This window comes from Lithobates pipiens, unplaced genomic scaffold (genome assembly GCF_037356315.1).
Source record: "Lithobates pipiens isolate NorthernLeopardFrog02 unplaced genomic scaffold, aLitPip1_a1.2 Scaffold_25, whole genome shotgun sequence".
In the NCBI taxonomy this organism is placed as follows: domain Eukaryota; kingdom Metazoa; phylum Chordata; class Amphibia; order Anura; family Ranidae; genus Lithobates; species Lithobates pipiens.
In genome coordinates this window covers 167,711,531-167,729,125 of record NW_027507787.1, presented here as the reverse complement: position 1 = coordinate 167,729,125, position 17,595 = coordinate 167,711,531, and the positions used below count along the sequence as shown (strand labels likewise).

The 17,595-nt window shown below is 43.6% G+C and overlaps 1 protein-coding gene across 1 annotated transcript in view; it reads left to right on the top strand.

Annotated features, from left to right (window-relative positions):
* LOC143930641 (putative DBH-like monooxygenase protein 2) overlaps nt 1–7,617 on the top strand; it is a 79,752-nt gene extending 72,135 nt beyond the window's left edge. Inside the window, exon 13 of the mRNA XM_077455135.1 lies at nt 7,233–7,617. Within this exon, the coding sequence (XP_077311261.1) occupies nt 7,233–7,316 (84 nt within the window). The 3' untranslated portion in view covers nt 7,317–7,617. The remainder of the gene's footprint in view (nt 1–7,232) is intronic.
* The last annotated feature ends 9,978 nt before the right edge of the window (nt 7,618–17,595 follow it).

Sequence of the window (17,595 nt, the reverse complement as noted above, 5' to 3'; positions counted from 1 at the left end):
CTATTCATTCTCGTGTTTTGAGGGTTTACCTATTTCTGATTTTCAAATGCCAAAACCAAGAATATAATCCTCAGGCCCATACACACGATCGGACTTTTTGGCAACAAACATGCAAATTAGCTGTTTTAAGGCAACATCCAACTGTGTGTACGCTCCATCGGACAAATGTTTTCGGGTTTAATTGGACAAATGTTGGCTGTGCGAACAGACTAACTTTTCGACAATATAAGTCCGATGGAGCAAAGTCCGATCGTGTGTACAGAAAACCATCGGACTTTACAAACACGCATGCTCAGAACCAATGCAAAAGATCGGACAACAATACAGAAGGTGGCGGTAAAGAGCAGAAAAATCACATGATTTGGTGAAAGTTGGCTGAAAAGTCCGATCGTGTGTATGCTTAACAAGTTCGGTCTTTGTACAGAAATCCATGGGAAAGTTTGTTTAAAGTCTGATCATGTGTATGAGGCTTTAGAGTGGTTTTAAACCTTTCTATATACGCAGTGAAGTGACTATGCTCAGGTGATGCGCAGAGATGAAACAAATCCTCTTACATACAGTGTCTTGAAAAAGTATTCACACCCCTTGACATTTTCCACATTTTGTCATGTAACAGCCAAAAACGTAAATTTATTTTATTGGAATTTTATGTGATAGACCAACACAAAGTGGCACATAATTGTGCAGTGGGAAGAAAAATGATAAATGGGTTTCAATTATTTTTTTCAAATAAATATCTTAAAAGTGTGGGGTGCATTTGTATTCAGTCCCCTTTACTCCGATACCCCCAACTAAAATCTAATGGAAGCAATTGCCTTCAGAAGTCACCTAATTAGTAAATAAAATCCACCTGTGTGAAATTTAATCTCAGTATAAATGCAGCTGTTCTGTGAAGCCCTCAGAGGTTTGTTAGAGAACCTTAGCATTCAAACAGCATCATGAAGGCCAAGGATCACACCAGACCAGTCTGGGATAAAGTTGTGGAGATTAGAAAGATTGTGAGGGGGACTTATGGACTTTACAGGCACCCGTAAGAGACAAAATTCCATTAAACAATTTTATTATTCCAAAAACATACAAAATATGAGATTAAAAATAAATAAATACATTAATCAAAAGAGACCACAATCAGCAAAAAATATGTCATTGGTTCTTATCATATCAATTTTGTGACTCCATACAATAGCCATCAATATAGTATAATGAACTGGAACATAAGTGTATATTCACACAGATGATATGCTGCTGTGCAGGGCTAGACTGGGACAAAAATTTGGCCCTGGACTTCATCCAGACCGGCCCACTTTAATTTTGCAAACACACACAAAAACAGTATATAAAACTATACGCAATTGCGCAAAAAAATGTATTATTAATCAATAACCGTGACCAGTGACAATAAATTATTAATCAATTACCGTGACCAGTGACATTAAATTATTAATCAATTACCGTGGACAGTGATATTAAATTATTAATCAATTACAGTGAACAGTGATATTAAATTATTAATCATTTACCGTGACCAGTGACAATAAATTATCAATTACCGTGACCAGTGACAATAAATTATTAATCAATTACCGTGGACAGTGATATTAAATTATTAATCAATTACCGTGACAATAAATTATTAATCAATTACCGTGACCAGTGACATTAAATTATTAATCAATTACTGTGGACAGTGACAATAAATTATTAATCAATTACCGTGGACAGTGATATTAAATTATTAATCAATTACCATGGACAGTGACAATAAATTATCAATTATCATGACCAGTGACAATAAATGATTAATCAATTATTGTGACCAGTGACAATAAATTATCAATTATCATGACCAGTGACAATAAATTATTAATCAATTACCATGACCAGTGACATTAAATTATTAATTAATTACCGTGGATAGTGACAATAAATTATTAACCAATTACCATGACCAGTGACATTAAATTATTAATCAATTACCGTGACCAGTGACATTAAATTATTAATCAATTACTGTGGACAGTGACAAATTATCAATTACTGTGGACAGTGATATTAAATTATTAATCAATTACCGTGGAAAGTGGCAGTACATTTACCCCTACCCCCTCCCCCCGCCATGCTGCACATTACAGATATCATAGACATGCAGCCTGCAGTTGATTATCTTATTTAGTGCTTACTTGATGACACTGGTGAGGGGATGGATTTCTTTGTCCCTGGACACTGACCCTGTCTGTGCTGCTGTCTGGAGTGGAGTTCTGGAGCTGTCTGGAGCAATGTTCTCGTTCCTCCTCGGCGGCGATTTCTCTTCACTTCCAGGCCAAGCAGCTAAGCGCGGGCTCCTCCCATATCCCCGGGCCACCTCCGCCCTCCAGCCGTGTGTGACGTCACAGCACTGGGACAAGGAGGCTGACAGTAAGGTTACTGGAGTGAGTGGCAGCGTCATCAGGGGGTGGTACTTGCGTGCCGGCCCAGGTGCTGTAGCGGAGCCGCAGCCCCGGCCGCCGCCGGCATTAAAAATAAAAAACACACTATAACTCAAACTGAAAACCGGCCCAGCGGCCCACTGAGCCAATCGGCCCACCGGGAATCTCCCGGTAGTCCCGATGGCCAGTACAGGCCTGCTGCTGTGGGTCCCATGCCCGACATGTTTCGCGTCAGCGCGACGCTTCTTCTGGGGCTCAATGAAAAATTCCTTTACACTAAGGACTCGCAGCCAAATTATAAAGCATATGGAGTGCAAGAAAGATTGATGAATGTAACACTCAGCAACCGACCTCTAATCATTCAAAAAATAGTTTTGCATTGCAGAGATTCAGATATAATGAGGCATATACAGGAAGATGGAAGTAAATCCAAAGCTGTTACGGGTGCCTGTAAAGTCCATAAGTCCCCCTCACAATCTTTTTCGTATATAGCTAATGCGGACGTTGGCACTTTTTCTATTAAGATTTTTATTAGGATATCCACTTCCACCACTAAGTGATTACTGATATCCTTTACTTACTGTATTTCCAAAGTTGTGGAGATGTTTAAGGCTGGGTTCACATATGAGCCGCATGTGGCTCACAGCAGGGGTCCAGTGTGTCCTGGTTCATCATTTCAGGTCCGATTAAGTTTTCAGCTTAATTCGGACCTAAAATGGACCAAAAGATGCACCTTTTTGTGCAAATCACACCGGACCCACTGCGGACAATAGAATGATTTACATCAAAGCATATTCATGTGTTAGAATTGCCCAGTCAAAGTCCAGACCTTAAAAAAAAAAATACTTTCAAATTAATTTTAGTGCACACAAACACAATAAAATCCCCAAATATTTGTTAAATTATAAAAGATGAGGCTGAGTCGAGTAAATAGATACTAAACAAACCAGATCTTCACCCATCATGATCTGTAGATTAAAATTGTAAACCATCCACCTGGACCATAAGATACACTATATTGTCAAAAATATTGTGACACCTGCCTTTACATGCACATGAACCAATTGAGAATCTGTGGCAAGACTTGAAAATTGCTGTTCACAGACACTCTCCCTCCAATCTGACAGAGCTTGAGCTATTTTGCAAAGAAGAATGGGCAAAAATGTCACTCTCTAGATGTGCAAAGCTGGTAGAGACATCCCCAAAAAGACTTTCAGCTGTAATTGCAGTGAAAGGTTGTTCTACAAAGTATTGACTCCGGGGGGCTGAATACAAACGCACACCACACTTTTTACATATTTATTTATAAAAAAAATTGAAAACGATTTATCATTTTCCGTCCACTTCACAATTATGTGCTACTTTGTGTTGGTCCATCACATAAAATCTCAATAAAATACATTTATGTTTTTGGTTCTAACATGACAAAATGTGGCACTTTTCAAGGGGTGTGAATACTTTTCAAGAAACTGTGATTTGTACCTGCTTATCTGCAACCCTGTCTCCTCTACAGTCCAGAATTTATAAAGCTTGTCTGACAGTACAGAAATAAGGGGGCAGGGAGCTAAAATTACACTTTACAGAGCTCAGGAAGGGGAGCTCTGAGAGTTAATTGGAGGAAAGCTACACACCCCCTTCACACAGCAACAGAACTGAGGCTGTCAATCAGCTGGAGCTCCTAGGTGGCAAACGTAAATGACATTTAGTGCTCTTAAATGTGACAAGTACACACTATAGAGGGAAATGCTTTGTTCCTATTTCACGTCTGAGGTCTTAAAGCCACTTTAAATCTGGGAGTCCTCAAATGTCCGAGGGGGTCAAACCGAAAAAGCAAAATCAAGACTTTGGTGTCCACCAAAAAAAAAAAGAAAGAAGAGAGGCGGGAGAGGATTGTGGTCTGTGGTGGTAAACTAAAGAAAACGTAGGTAGAAAAAAAGGAAATGAAATAACTTGTATGACATCTGGGGAGTTTGCAGTTCCTCTGTAGAGTGAGACACAAAACCTTCCAGGGGCGCAAGTACAGAAAACCCCTGTCCTTGCAGGTTAAAAACAGAAGGGCTACAAAGACCTTGTGCATTAAAGATGCAATGATATTTCATAATAGTAAGTAAGGATTGCACTTACAGTTGTACTAGAAAAGATTTCCTTTGATATACACTATGATGTCAAAAGTATTGGGACACCTGTCTTTACACGCACATGAACATTAATGGCATCTCAGTCTTAGCCCGTAAGGTTCAATATTGGGTTGGCCCATCCTTTGCAGCTATAACAGCTTCAACTCTTCTGGGAAGGCTGTCCACAAGGTTTAGGAGTGTGTCTATGGGGATGTTTGACCATTCTTCCACAAGCGCATTTGTGAGGTCAGGCACTGATGTGGATGAGAAGGCCAGGCTCACAGTCTCCGCTATAATTCATCCCAAAGGTGTTCTGTTGGGTTGAGGTCAGGACTCTGTGCAGGTCAGTCAAGTTTCTCCACCCCAAACTCGCTCAGCCATGTCTTTATGGACCTTGCTTTATATACTAGTCAAAATCATTTGGTGGAGCGGAGATTATGGTGTGGGTCTGTCTTTCAGGGCTTGGGCTTGGCCCCTTAGTTCTGGAGAAGGAAACTCTAAGCCCTTGTACACATGGTCGGACATTCCGACAACCAAATCCGTCGGATTTTTTCCAAAACTGGTGTTGCATACACACGGTCGGACAAAGTTGTCGGAAAATTCGATCGTTCAGAACGTGATGATGTTATTTCATTACGACGGGACTACTTTCAGGCTAGTGGCCAATAGCTTTGGTCTAGGAATTTGATCTGAGCATGTGTGGCAATTTGTCCATCGGAATTCTCTACAAATGATCGGACAAAGTCCGATCAGATCATGTTGTTGGAGAATTTTATAGCCCAGCTATAAAACTTTGCCGGTCGGACATTCCGACGGAAACAGTCAGATGGAGCCCACACACGGTCGTATTATCCGACAACACGGTCTGATCGGACATTTTCCGGGCGAATGTCCGACCGTGTGTACTGGGCATTAGAGTGAAGACTGTGAGCCAGGCCTTCTCGTCCACATCAGTGCCTGACCTCACAAATTTGCTTCTGGAAGAGTGGTCAAACATTCCCATAGACACACTCCTAAACCTCGTGGGCAGCCTTCCCAGAATCATTGAAGCTGTTATAGCTGAAAAGGGTGGGCCAACTCAATATTGAACCCTACAGACTAAGACTGGGATGCCATTAACCACTTAAGGACTGCCTGCCGCAGATATACTGTCGTTTTGTGTAATAGATACTGTGGGTGCGCGCCGCCAGAATCAGGAACAGCAATCTCTGTGTACTCCCTGTTAGTCCATCCCCCACGCAGTTAGAAAGCACCTCCCTAGGACACACTTAACCCTTTGATTGCTCCTGGTGTTAACCCCTTCCCTGCCAGTGTAATTTATACAGTGATCAATGCATTTTTTTTTTTAGCACTGATCACTGTATTGGTGTCACTGATGCCTAAAAAGTGTCACTTCGGATCAGATTTGTCCACCGTAATGTCGCAGTTCTGCTTCAAATTGCTGATCGCCGCTATTAACAGTAAAAACAATAAAAATAAAAATTAAAGTCCCCGCAAACCAATCAATATACGCTTATTGGGATTTTTTTAAAATAAAAATATGTAGAACAATACATATTGGCCTAAACTGATGAAAAAATACATTTTTTTTATTTTTTTTGGATATGTATTATAGCAAAAAGTTAAAAAAAATTTTTTTTTTCAAAATTGACGAAATTTTTCTTGTTTGTAGCGCAAAAAATAAAAACCGCAGAGGTGATCAAATACCACCAAAAGAAAGCTCTGTTTGTGGGTAAACCGTTTTATTTGGGTACAGTCCTTGAGTGGTTAAAGTTCATGTGCATGTAAAGGCAGGTGTCACAATATTTTTGACAATATAGTGTATCTTATGGTCCAGGTGGATGGTTTACAATTTTAATCTACAGATCATGATGGGTGAAGATCTGGTTTGTTTAGTATCTATTTACTCGACTCAGCCTCATCTTTTATAATTTAACAAATATTTGGGGATTTTATTGTGTTTGTGTGCACTAAAATTAATTTGAAAGTATTTTTTTTTAAATATAATGCAGATCTGATAAATAGTTGCTCTACTATCATGCAACATAAAAATAAAAAATAAATTACAACTATCATTGTTTTTGTCTTTGGTTTCTCTGATTAAAAAAGAAAAAAAAAAAAAAAATCATGTTTAATGGTTTTAAGTGTGTTTAAATGTAACATATTTTTTTTTTCTTTTGGTATCTACCGGTATTTACTCGGCTAATCTCTATAATTTACAAAAAATGTGGCTATTTAGTTTGAAAATATTTTTCACTGAAAATATAAACCCGAATCTGATAAACAGTTGCTCAAAAATCATGCAACGTAAGAAATTTGCACCTATCATGTTTTTTTTTTCTTTGAGTGTTTTTGGACAATATATAATATGCTTATTGGTTTTCGTGCATTTTAATGTACAAAAAATGATTAGGTATCTATTTTCTTGACTTAGACTCATCCTTATCTTTTATAATTTACTAAAAAAAATGAAATTTGAGCGCACTAAAATTAATTTTAATGTATTTCTTTTTTTTTACTGAAAATATAGATTTGATAACCATCACTGGCAGTACTGTGAAGGCCTGCATCACAGTACTGCTGTTACTTTGAATTGTTTTTTATTTTGTTGGAGGTATCAGATTTTTAAATGTAATATTTTTAGTAAGTATATGACATAACTCTATAATTATTATACTTTTTTTTTCAGGGGGAAATGATCAATGAAACAAGCTCATCCTTACCCATTTTCGCACCTGCCCCACATCCTTGTCATGAAAACGCAGATAACTAAAAAAAAATGGACTTTCTCCTGGTTTAACCCTTGTTATGTTAAAACATAATATGTAGGATGATATGTACAAGATACACTTTATGGACAATGTTGGTGGACACCTGACTTCCACATCTACATGAGCGTGTTGGACATCCTATTCCAAAATGTGTGCATTAATATGGACCCCTTTGTTGCTGGCTATGTGCAAACCACTGAAGGTCCTCCACACAATGCTTGCCAAACCATGTCTTTTTAGAGCTGGCTTTGTGCACAGGGGCACAGTCATGATGGAACAATAAAGGGCCTTTTCCAAACTGTTGCCACAAGGTTGGAGGCGTTTGATTATCTAAAAATATATTTGTGTGCCGTAGTATTGCCAGTACCCTTCACTGGAAACACCTGAACTCAACATCTGGGAAGAGTGCCCTCATAGTAATGGACATATATTGGTTGATGTACTAAAACGGGAGAGTGCAAAATCTAGTGCAGCTGTGCATGGTAGCCAATCAGTTTTTAACCGCTTCAGCCCCGGAAAATTTTATCCCCTTCCTGACCAGAGCACTTTTTGCGATTCGGCACTGTCGCTTTAACAGACAATTGTGCGGTCGTGCGACGTGGCTCCTAAACAAAATTGACATCCTTTTTTCCCCACAAATAGGGCTTTCTTTTGGTGGTATTTAATCACCTCTGCAGGTTTTATTTTTTGCGCTATAAACAAAAAAAGAGCGACAATTTTGAAAAAAAATCATTATTTTTTACATTTTGCTATAATAAATATCCCCCAAAAATATATATAAAAAAAGAAAAGATTTTTTACCTCAGTTTAGGCCAATACGCATTCTTCTACATATTTTTGGTAAAAAAAAAAAAAAAATTTGCAATAAGCATTTATTGATTGGTTTGCACAAAATTTATAGAGTTTACAAAATAGGGGATAGTTTTATGGCATTTTTATAATATAATAATTTTTTTTTTTAATGGTGGCGATCAGCAATTTTTATCATGACTGTGACATTATGGTGGACACATCAGACTTTTTTGACACATTTTTGGGACCATTGTAATTTATGCAGCAATCAGTGCTATACAAATGCACTGATTCCTGAGTAAATGACACTGGCAGTGAAGGGGTTAACCACTAGGGGGCAGGGTAGGGGTTAAGTGTGTCCTGTGGTGTGTTTCTAACTTTGGGGGGGGGGGGCGTGGCTACATGTGACACGTCACTGATCTCTGCTCCCAATCACAGGAAGCAGAGATCAGTGACACTGTCACTAGGCAGAACAAAGATGCTTGTTTACATTAGCATCTCCCTGTTCTTCCTCCCCATGAGACGATCAGTGGTATCCCCGCGGTGATCGAGTACTGCGACCCGACTCACAGAGGTCCCAGCTGGTGCATGCACTAAATTTAAAGGGACGTACAGGTACACCCATTCGCCGAGCCGTTCCATTCTGTCGACTAGGAATGAGCTTCGTGTTCGAGTCGAACGTACGTTCGACTCGAACATCGGCTGTTCACCCGTTCAGCGAATTCCGAACGTTATGGGCCGTTCGCTCCAAATTTGTGTGGCGCTCACGGCCCACAATGCACTGCGTCATCGCAGTGCATTGCTGGCTCATGATTGGCCAAGCATGCACTGTGACCCCGCATGCTTGGCCAATCACAGCGCCAGCAGCGAGGAGAGCCATGATTGGCCACAGGCAGGATGCCTGTGGCCAATCATAGCTCAGGCTGTGTAGTACACGCCCCACACTATATAAGGCTGCCAGCGCTGCAGCCTTGTGTAGTGTGTTGGCGTCTGAAGCAGTTAGTGGGTGTTCTGTGTACCTTCAACACAGTATACACCGATCGTTATCGGCCGATTTTCGATCTTGCTCTTCTGTAGTGGTTGTTGTCTGTGTGCTCTGACCGCAGTATACACCGCTATATTCACCTCACCTATATAGCTAGTGATCTATCTTTTATAATAGAGCTTGCAGTCAGTAGTGTTAGGAGCTTGTGCGTGCTGTCTGCGTGCTCTGTACCCTGTACACACCGCTATATCCACCTACATAGCTCTTCTCTATTTGAGCCCACTTGCCATCTGCAGAAGTTATTGGAAGTTGTGTGTGCCTCCAGCACAGCACAGTATACATCTGTATATACCCCTTTATCTCTGGTGTTCTATAAAAAGAGGCATCTGCAGGAGTTAGTGGGTGTTTTGTGCCTCCAGCACAATATACACCTGTATCTACCCTTTATTGCTGTTCTCTAATAGAGCCATCTGCAGGGCTTAGTGGGTGTTGTGTGACTCCATTACAGTATACCCCTTTATCTCTGGTGTTCTATAATAAAGGCATCTGCAGGAGTTAGTGGGTGTTGTGTGCCTCCAGCACAATATACACTACCCAACTGCTGTTTTACCCAACTCCCTTCAGGCCATTACCATGTCTGGAAGGCCAGCAAGGAGAGGCAGACAGGCGCGAGCCGATAAAAGAGGGCAAGCAGGCTCTGTGTCTAGAGACAACAGTGCTGGTCGTGGACGCGGTGCATTGTCATCAGCACGTGGCCATGGGACACGCTTGTCCTTCTTTTCGGAAGCTGGACATGTTGAACTGCAACATGCCAATGACTTGGTAGAGTAGATGACCAAGCCCTCTTCATCCCCCTCATCCTCTCTCACCCAGTCTCAGGGTACTAGCAAAGCAGCTGCCAACGCATCGTCTTCCCTCGTCTCAATGTCATCATCAGTGACTCCTTCCCTAGACCCACCACGTCCTCCTGAGGAGTCTCCTGAACTCTTTGAGCAAAGTGTTGGGTACATGCTCCAGGAGGATGCCCAGTGTTTTGTAGCCTCTGATGATGACCCTCAGCTAGAGGAAGGCAGTAGCGTGAATGCAGAGAGAGGGGATGCTCAAGAAGGACAGCAATCTGGCAGTCATGTTCCACAAGCTGCAGCATATTGCCAGGTGTGCTACAGCGATGAAGAGGGAGGGGATGATGAGGGTACTGACCCCACGTGGGTGCCTGGTAGGAGAGAGGAGAAGGAGGCACATGTCCAACGAGGCAGGATGCCCTCTGGGGGCCAGCTTAGGGGCAGCACACCGACTGAATCACACCGCAGAGCTCCGCCTGTGCAGGGCGCTGCCTCTGTGCGTTATTCTAAAAGTTCTTTGGTGTGGGCCTTTTTTGAGACGAGTGCATCAGATCGCACCGCTGCTATTTGCAACATATGTCTCAAGCGTATCTCGCGTGGCCAAAACATCAGCCGCTTGGGCACCACATGCTTGACCAGACATATGTTGACCTGCCATGCAGCTCGTTGGCAAGCGTACCTCAAAGACCCACACCAAAGAACAAAGCGGACCTCTCCTTGCTCCTCATCAGCTGGCATCTCCAACCCCACTAGATCTTCAGTCCTCTCTGAAACCTGCTCTGAGAGGAATGAAGGTGTAGAATTAGGTGTGTCACAGCCAAGTGCTTCCGGGCACTCTGCTAGCGGTACACCCACGTCCGATTATAGCAGGCAAATGTCCCTGCCCCAGCTGCTGGACCGGCAAAAGAAGTTCACTCCCAGCCATCCACATGCCAAGCGGTTGAATGCTAGCTTGGCTAAATTGCTAGCACTTCAACTGCTGCCTTTTCAGTTGGTAGACTCGGCCCCCTTCCGTAAGTTTGTACAATGTGCGGTTCCTCAGTGGCATGTCCCCAAACGCCACTTTTTCTCACGGAAGGTGATTCCGGCTCTCTACCGGCATGTGGAAGGCAATGTCCTTGCCTCGCTGGACAGGGTGGTCAGCGGTAAGGTGCATATTACCGCTGACTCATGATCCAGCAGGCATGGACAGGGACGTTACCTGTCTTTCACGGCCCATTGGGTCACTCTTCTGGCAGCTGGGAAGGATGCAGGACAAGGTGCAGTAGTGTTGGAGGTTGTTCCGCCACCACGCCTCCATAATGCTACTATTGGTTGTGACACACCTCTCTCCTCCACCCCATCCTCTTCTTCTTCCTCCATGGCCTCTTCCAGTGCTCTGTCCTCAGCACTAGCGGTGCTCCGTAGGCATTCCAGGGGCTACGCAAGTATGCAGGCAAAACGATGCCATGCCATGCCGTGCTTGCGCTGGTTTGTTTGGGGGACAGGAGCCACACTGGGGCGGATGTTTTGTCAGCTCTGCAGGGGCAGGCCGAGAGGTGGTTGATGCCACGCCAGCTTAAGCCAGGAATGGTGGTTTGCGACAATGGCACCAACCTCCTCTCCACCCTCGGACAGGGACAACTGACCCATGTGCCCTGTGTAGCTCACGTCCTTAACCTGGTGGTGCAGCGTTTCTTGGGCAGGTACCCCGGGTTACAGGATGTCCTGAAGCAGGCCAGGAAAGTCTGTGTGCATTTCCGCCAATCATTTAATGCCTGTGCTCAGCTGGCTGAGCTCCAAAAGGAGTTGAACCTGCCCAAGAACCGCCTTATATGTGACATGCCCACCAGGTGGAACTCAACGTTGGCCATGCTGCAGCGGCTGCACACGCAGAAGAGGGCCATCAATGAGTACCTGTGCGACTACGGCACCAGGACAGGGTCAGGGGAGCTCGGTTTTTTCTCACCACGCCAGTGGGGCATGATCAGGGATGCATGCACTGTCCTGTCACCGTTTGAGGAGGCCACAAGGATGGTGAGCAGTGACAGTGCATGCATCAGTGACACTGTACCTCTTGTCCACCTCTTGGAGCATACGCTGCGTGGAATAATGGACAGGGCACTTGAGGCAGAACCGAGGCAGGAAGAGGAGGACTTCCTTGCCTCTCAAGGCCCCCTTTATCCAGACAGTGTTCCTGCTGTGCCACCTATCACACAGGAAGAGGATGAGGAGGAGGAAGAGGAGGAGGATGATTGTGTCAGCATGGAGGTGGAGGCTGGCACTCAGCATCAGCAGCAGCAGCAGCAGCAGCAGCAGCAGTCTTGTAGGGATGATTTACAGTCCCAAGAAACACGTGGACTTGTACGTGGCTGGGAGGAGGTAGCTGCGGATCATGTTGTCCTTAGTGACCCAGAGGACTCCGGACCGAATGCCTCAGCTAACCTACGCTGCATGGCCTCCCTGATCCTGCAAAGCCTGCGGAAGGATCCTCATATTCTTCGGATCAAGGAGAGGGACCATTACTGGCTGGCCACTCTCCTTGATCCACGGTACAAGGGTAAGGTTGCCGACCTTATCTTGCCATCGCAGAGGGAGCAGAGGATGAGACATCTCCGGGAGGCCTTGCAGAAAAGGTCTGTGCAACGCGTTCCCAGAGACTGGGAGGTTACAAACTCCTGGTCCTGGACAACGTGTTGCTGAGGCATCGGTCAGAAGGAGCGGTGGAGAAGGTGGCCGTCTGACTGATGCTTTCAGACAATTTTTTAGTCCGCAGCCCCAAGGTATGATCGGTTCCAGCAACCATCGCCAGCGTCTGATTTACATGGTGTAAATCCGGAATACCTAGGGGCAAGGTCAGACTTGGACACCTTTCACACCAAAAATCCTCTGGCTTACTGGGTCTTGAGGATGGATCACTGGCAAGAGCTTGCACAGTATGCAATTGAGCTACTGGCCTGTCCTGCATCCAGCGTTCTTTCGGAACGCACCTTCAGTGCTGCTGGTGGCTTTGTTACTGATCACAGGGTGCGCCTGTCCACCGAATCAGTTGATCGACTGACCTTCATCAAGATGAATCAGTCTTGGATCACCCACAGCTACCAAGCACCTGAAGCTGATGTAACCGAATAATTTTTTTTTAAATATCACATCCCTTCAAGACTGCCTATGCTGATGCTGAGTGACTGTCCTGTTATGTTGATTGTCTATCCTCTTCCTCCTCCGCTGATATGTTGGAAGAACATTTCTGGCTCTGGGTGATGCCATCAGCCCAATTTTTCTGCCCCTGTTTAACAGGGGCGTTTAATTACAATTTTTGATGCAATGCTTTGCAGCAGGGCTAATTCCTGCAATAAAACAAGAGTATATGGGAGAGGTTGCAGTGTCGTGGCACCAGCACCAGTGCCTAAGGCCCAATTTTTCTGCCCCTGTTTAACAGGGACATGTAATTACAATTCTTGATATAATATTTCACAGGAGGGCCCGTTCCTGTGCCCACCCAGAGTAACTGTGAGGACTTATAGTGTTGTGGCCCCAGCACCACAACCACCAAAGGTCAATTTTTCTACCACTGTTCAACAATGGCATGCAATTACAATTCTTGATATAATCGTTCACAGCAGGGCGCTCCAGCGCCCACCAAGAGTCACTTTCAGGGCTTACAATATTGTGGCAAAACCAACACCTTGTTCCGCCATTTCTGCAGAGCATATAGGGCAGGCCCCTACTTTCAAACATCCAACTTACAAACATCTCCTACTTGCAAACGGAAGGAGACAACAGCAAGTGAGATGAAAAAAAATGGACGACAAAACAAATTATACAGGGGTGATAACCCTTCCCTATGTTTTCCAAAAAGCTTAAAAATAGTTTTTTTGACTGGAGCTACACTTTAAAAATGTACCAGTTGAAAATTACAAACAGATTCAACTTAACACAACAAACCTTCACAGTCCCTGTCTTGTTTGCACCGCCTGTATACTGCTGTTCTGAGTATATAGGGCCTGGGGGCCACACGCATTTCCTTTTTTTAATATGGGTACGGGGTTCCCCTTAATATGCGTACAAAACCCAAAGGGGCTGGTAATAGGCAGGGAGGGCTACCCATGCCATTTTTCTCAATGATTTTCAACCATATTGCAGGAACCAGATATAACATTAAAACCGCAAGCAGTTTTAAATGGTGTTATTTCCGTTTAATGTCATTTTGTGCAGGGACTGTTCTAAACACGGGAAACACGTGGCACTTCACAGGCATACTATAGACACCCCCCAGGCACCATATTTAAAGGAATATTTCACTTTTTTTTTCACTTTAATCGTCTTTAAAATCAGTGCTCCCGCCAAAACGGCCATTTTTAAAAACATTTTAGGCATTGACCCATGTCCCCTGGGGCAGGAGCCAGGTCCCCAAACCCTTTTTAGGACAGTATCTTGCATATTAGCCGTTAAAATTAGCACTTTTAATTTTGAACGTTCGAGTCCCATAGACTTCAATGGGGTTCTAAAGTTTGTACGAATTTGGGGTCCGTTCGAAAGTTCTGGTGCGAACCGAACCGGGGGGTGTTCAGCTCATCCCTACTGTCGACGTACATCGGGTTCGCCAGTCGGGAACTGGTTAAAGGGGCTGTAAACCTTCATGGTTTTTCACCTATGCATTAAGGTGAAGTACCTGCTGTAGTGCTGCAGCCCCCCTGAAAGCCTGAAAGCTGTAATCTTCTAGCCGGGAACGGGCACACTATCTCTAGCTGGTGTCTCGTGTCCTGATTGGATAGATTGATAGCGTAGCCATTGGCTCCCCTTGCTGTCAATCAAATCCAATGGGGGCGGGGCCAAGTCCTGCATTCTGTGTGAATGGACACAGATGCGGGACTCAGGAGCGTGCCCCCATGGGTGTCCACCAAGGGGAGCGATTCGCCAATGTAGACACTCGATGTGGGGGGGAGCCACCAGCGCCGCTGAGGGACCCCAGAAGAGGAGGATCGGGGCCACTCTGTGCAAAACGAACTGCACAGTGGAGGTAAGTATGACATGTTTGTTATTTTAAAAAAAAATGAGGGTTTACAAAAACTTTAACATCAGCTTGTTCAATTAGGCTTTGACAATAAAACCTGGAAGCTGATTGGTTTCTCTGCAGAGCTGCACCAGATTTTTCACTCTCCAGTTTTAGTAAATCATCCCCATAGTGTATGTAGGACAAATCCCTATTTGAATCGGGGAAGAATTTGAAATCACAAGAGAAAAGTATAGTTAATTTTTTTGGACAATTTATGGTGTCCTGGTAGGAGAAAATGTACTGATTGATGAATGCCAGGGACTTCAACAGTCTACAAAAAGTAACTCATAATGCATTCTTTAAACAGACGTTGTCCTCGTAAAATGATTATGTCTAGATGGCAAAGGGTCACTTAGTGCACTTTGCTATGTATCAGATCCCTCCTGTCCCGGAGGGTACCCCTGCCCCCCCCCATTCTCAGCTATGTAGCACCTTCACAAAGTCTGCCTGGTCTTCAAGTTTCTCCCAGACATGATAAAGCTCTCCATCCTGCTAAATGTCTCCTAATCTGGGCTGATCAGACTGTATAACTTCCAGCTTTGGCATCTAGATACATGGAGGTATGCCCCATGCATGCCAATTCTACAGTGCATGTGTGTTGGATGGATCCAGTAGTGAGATGCAGGGCTGCTGTTAGAAATGATGGAGCCCCATATAGTCTTCCTGATGGGACCCCCTCAACCCCGCCTATATCCCTCGCCCCCCCCAGAGGTGCAGTGAAACAGCGGCACTGACTTGATCTGCCTACACTCTGAAAATTAAAAAATAAGTTCCTGGTTTGCTCCCACCTTCTAGGTCCCGCTGTTGATGTGATGGGGCCCATGGAAATGTATTTTAAGCCCTGGTAAGCAAGTAGGAGTGGGGGCATGGTCTAATAAAATAAATTTATTAATTTAGGAAGAAATTAACAATACAGCTGCCCCCCTGTTTAGTTGATGAGGCCTGGGCCCAGTACAGCAGGACCAGTTGTACTGCCTTATCAGCCGCCCTGGTGAGTTGGTTCCTTATCATGTCTATGATGTATGCGCAATCAGATAGGCTGGATCCAGTGTGATGGTGCCACAAGCAGCCTGACTTTGCTCATCAAATCCACAGAGTAGAACAGGAGCTACAGAAAGTGATTTTTTTTTTTACTAGGTTTGTGATGTGTTACTGCCGAAGCATGCTGGGCTGATCAGACCGCACTGTACATGTACCACTTAATAATGAGATCCTGTATCTTTGGTTCATGGAGATGAATGGATTCAGTGATGTCAGGTAGTGAATGGGTTGCTAATCACATCTTTGGTGCATGAGCAGTACAATTGGTTGGATCCAGTGTGAGGTGTAATGGTGCTACATGTAGACTGACTGTGAAGGTTTCACAGCTGAGAATAGGACGAGAACCCAATACAGAGGTTAGTAACATCTGTGCCAAGTATATATACTGTATATGGAGTTTCAGTGGGTCACTCTCTTCCCCAAAGAGAACATTTGTTCATTTTGTAAAACCCAATGAATACAACGGGTAACATAATCACGTCTTTGGTGAACGAGCTGTCCAAATGGTTAGGTCCAATGTGGGGTGAATTTAGTGACATCTGGGCGGGGTATATATGGAGTTTCAGTGAGTGGCCTACTTCCACCAAGAGAACTTAAGCTCAACAAATCCATTGAATATAACAGGAGCTGTAAAAGGTACATTTACCAGGTCCATGATGTGGGGTTAGCATGTTGCCACCTCTCCCTTTATTAAAAAGTTGTGTGCTCACATTATATTTGATCACGTTATTATTGTCAGCTAAAGACAGGTGAGGCAGAGAGTCTTGTTTTCTCTGTATACAGTAGGTATGAGCAAACCATTTTCCTCTTTAGCAGAGAGCTAGTCCTTTAGTAAAGCGACCCTTTCCTTAACCCATGCAAGACAAAGTAAGAATGTCACTTAGCTCTCCCTTCTGCGTCACACATACCCATTTCTCATTCCCCACCTACTGCTCTGTTCAGCTGCTTGAACCAAGCAAAGAGGGCCATATATAGTAAATGCATGTGTGTGTGTTTATTATATATATATATATATATATATATATATATATATATATATATATATATATGTTGCCCCTGAAAAAAAGACCTAGCGTGACTGTCGGTGATGGCTGCAATATAAGCTCGTGTAGGTCTTATTTTCGGGGAAACAGGGTAGGGCTTATATTGCAGCCATCACTGACAATCATGCTAGGCTTTTTTTTCTGGGAAACAGGGTATATATATATATATATATATATATATATATATATATATATATATATATATATATATACACACACACACACACACACACACACACGCACACACGGGCCATATAGTTTAAAACAGAATGTAACAAAAAATCATAATATTAAAATGTAAAGAAAACATTCAAAAGCCATGCAGTGCACATATATTTCCCCGCACATTTCCCTATGAACGCTCACATTAATGAAGAACTCAAGACTCATTCGTATCATTAAAATAGAACTCAAGCCAAAACAGCACAGAGACTGGGCCGCGAGCCCCGGGTCTTATACTAAGAATCGGGACCTGGGACTCCCAAGTCCCGGTCACATGATCCCTGTCATAGCCACTAATTGGCTATTACAGTGATCAGTCAC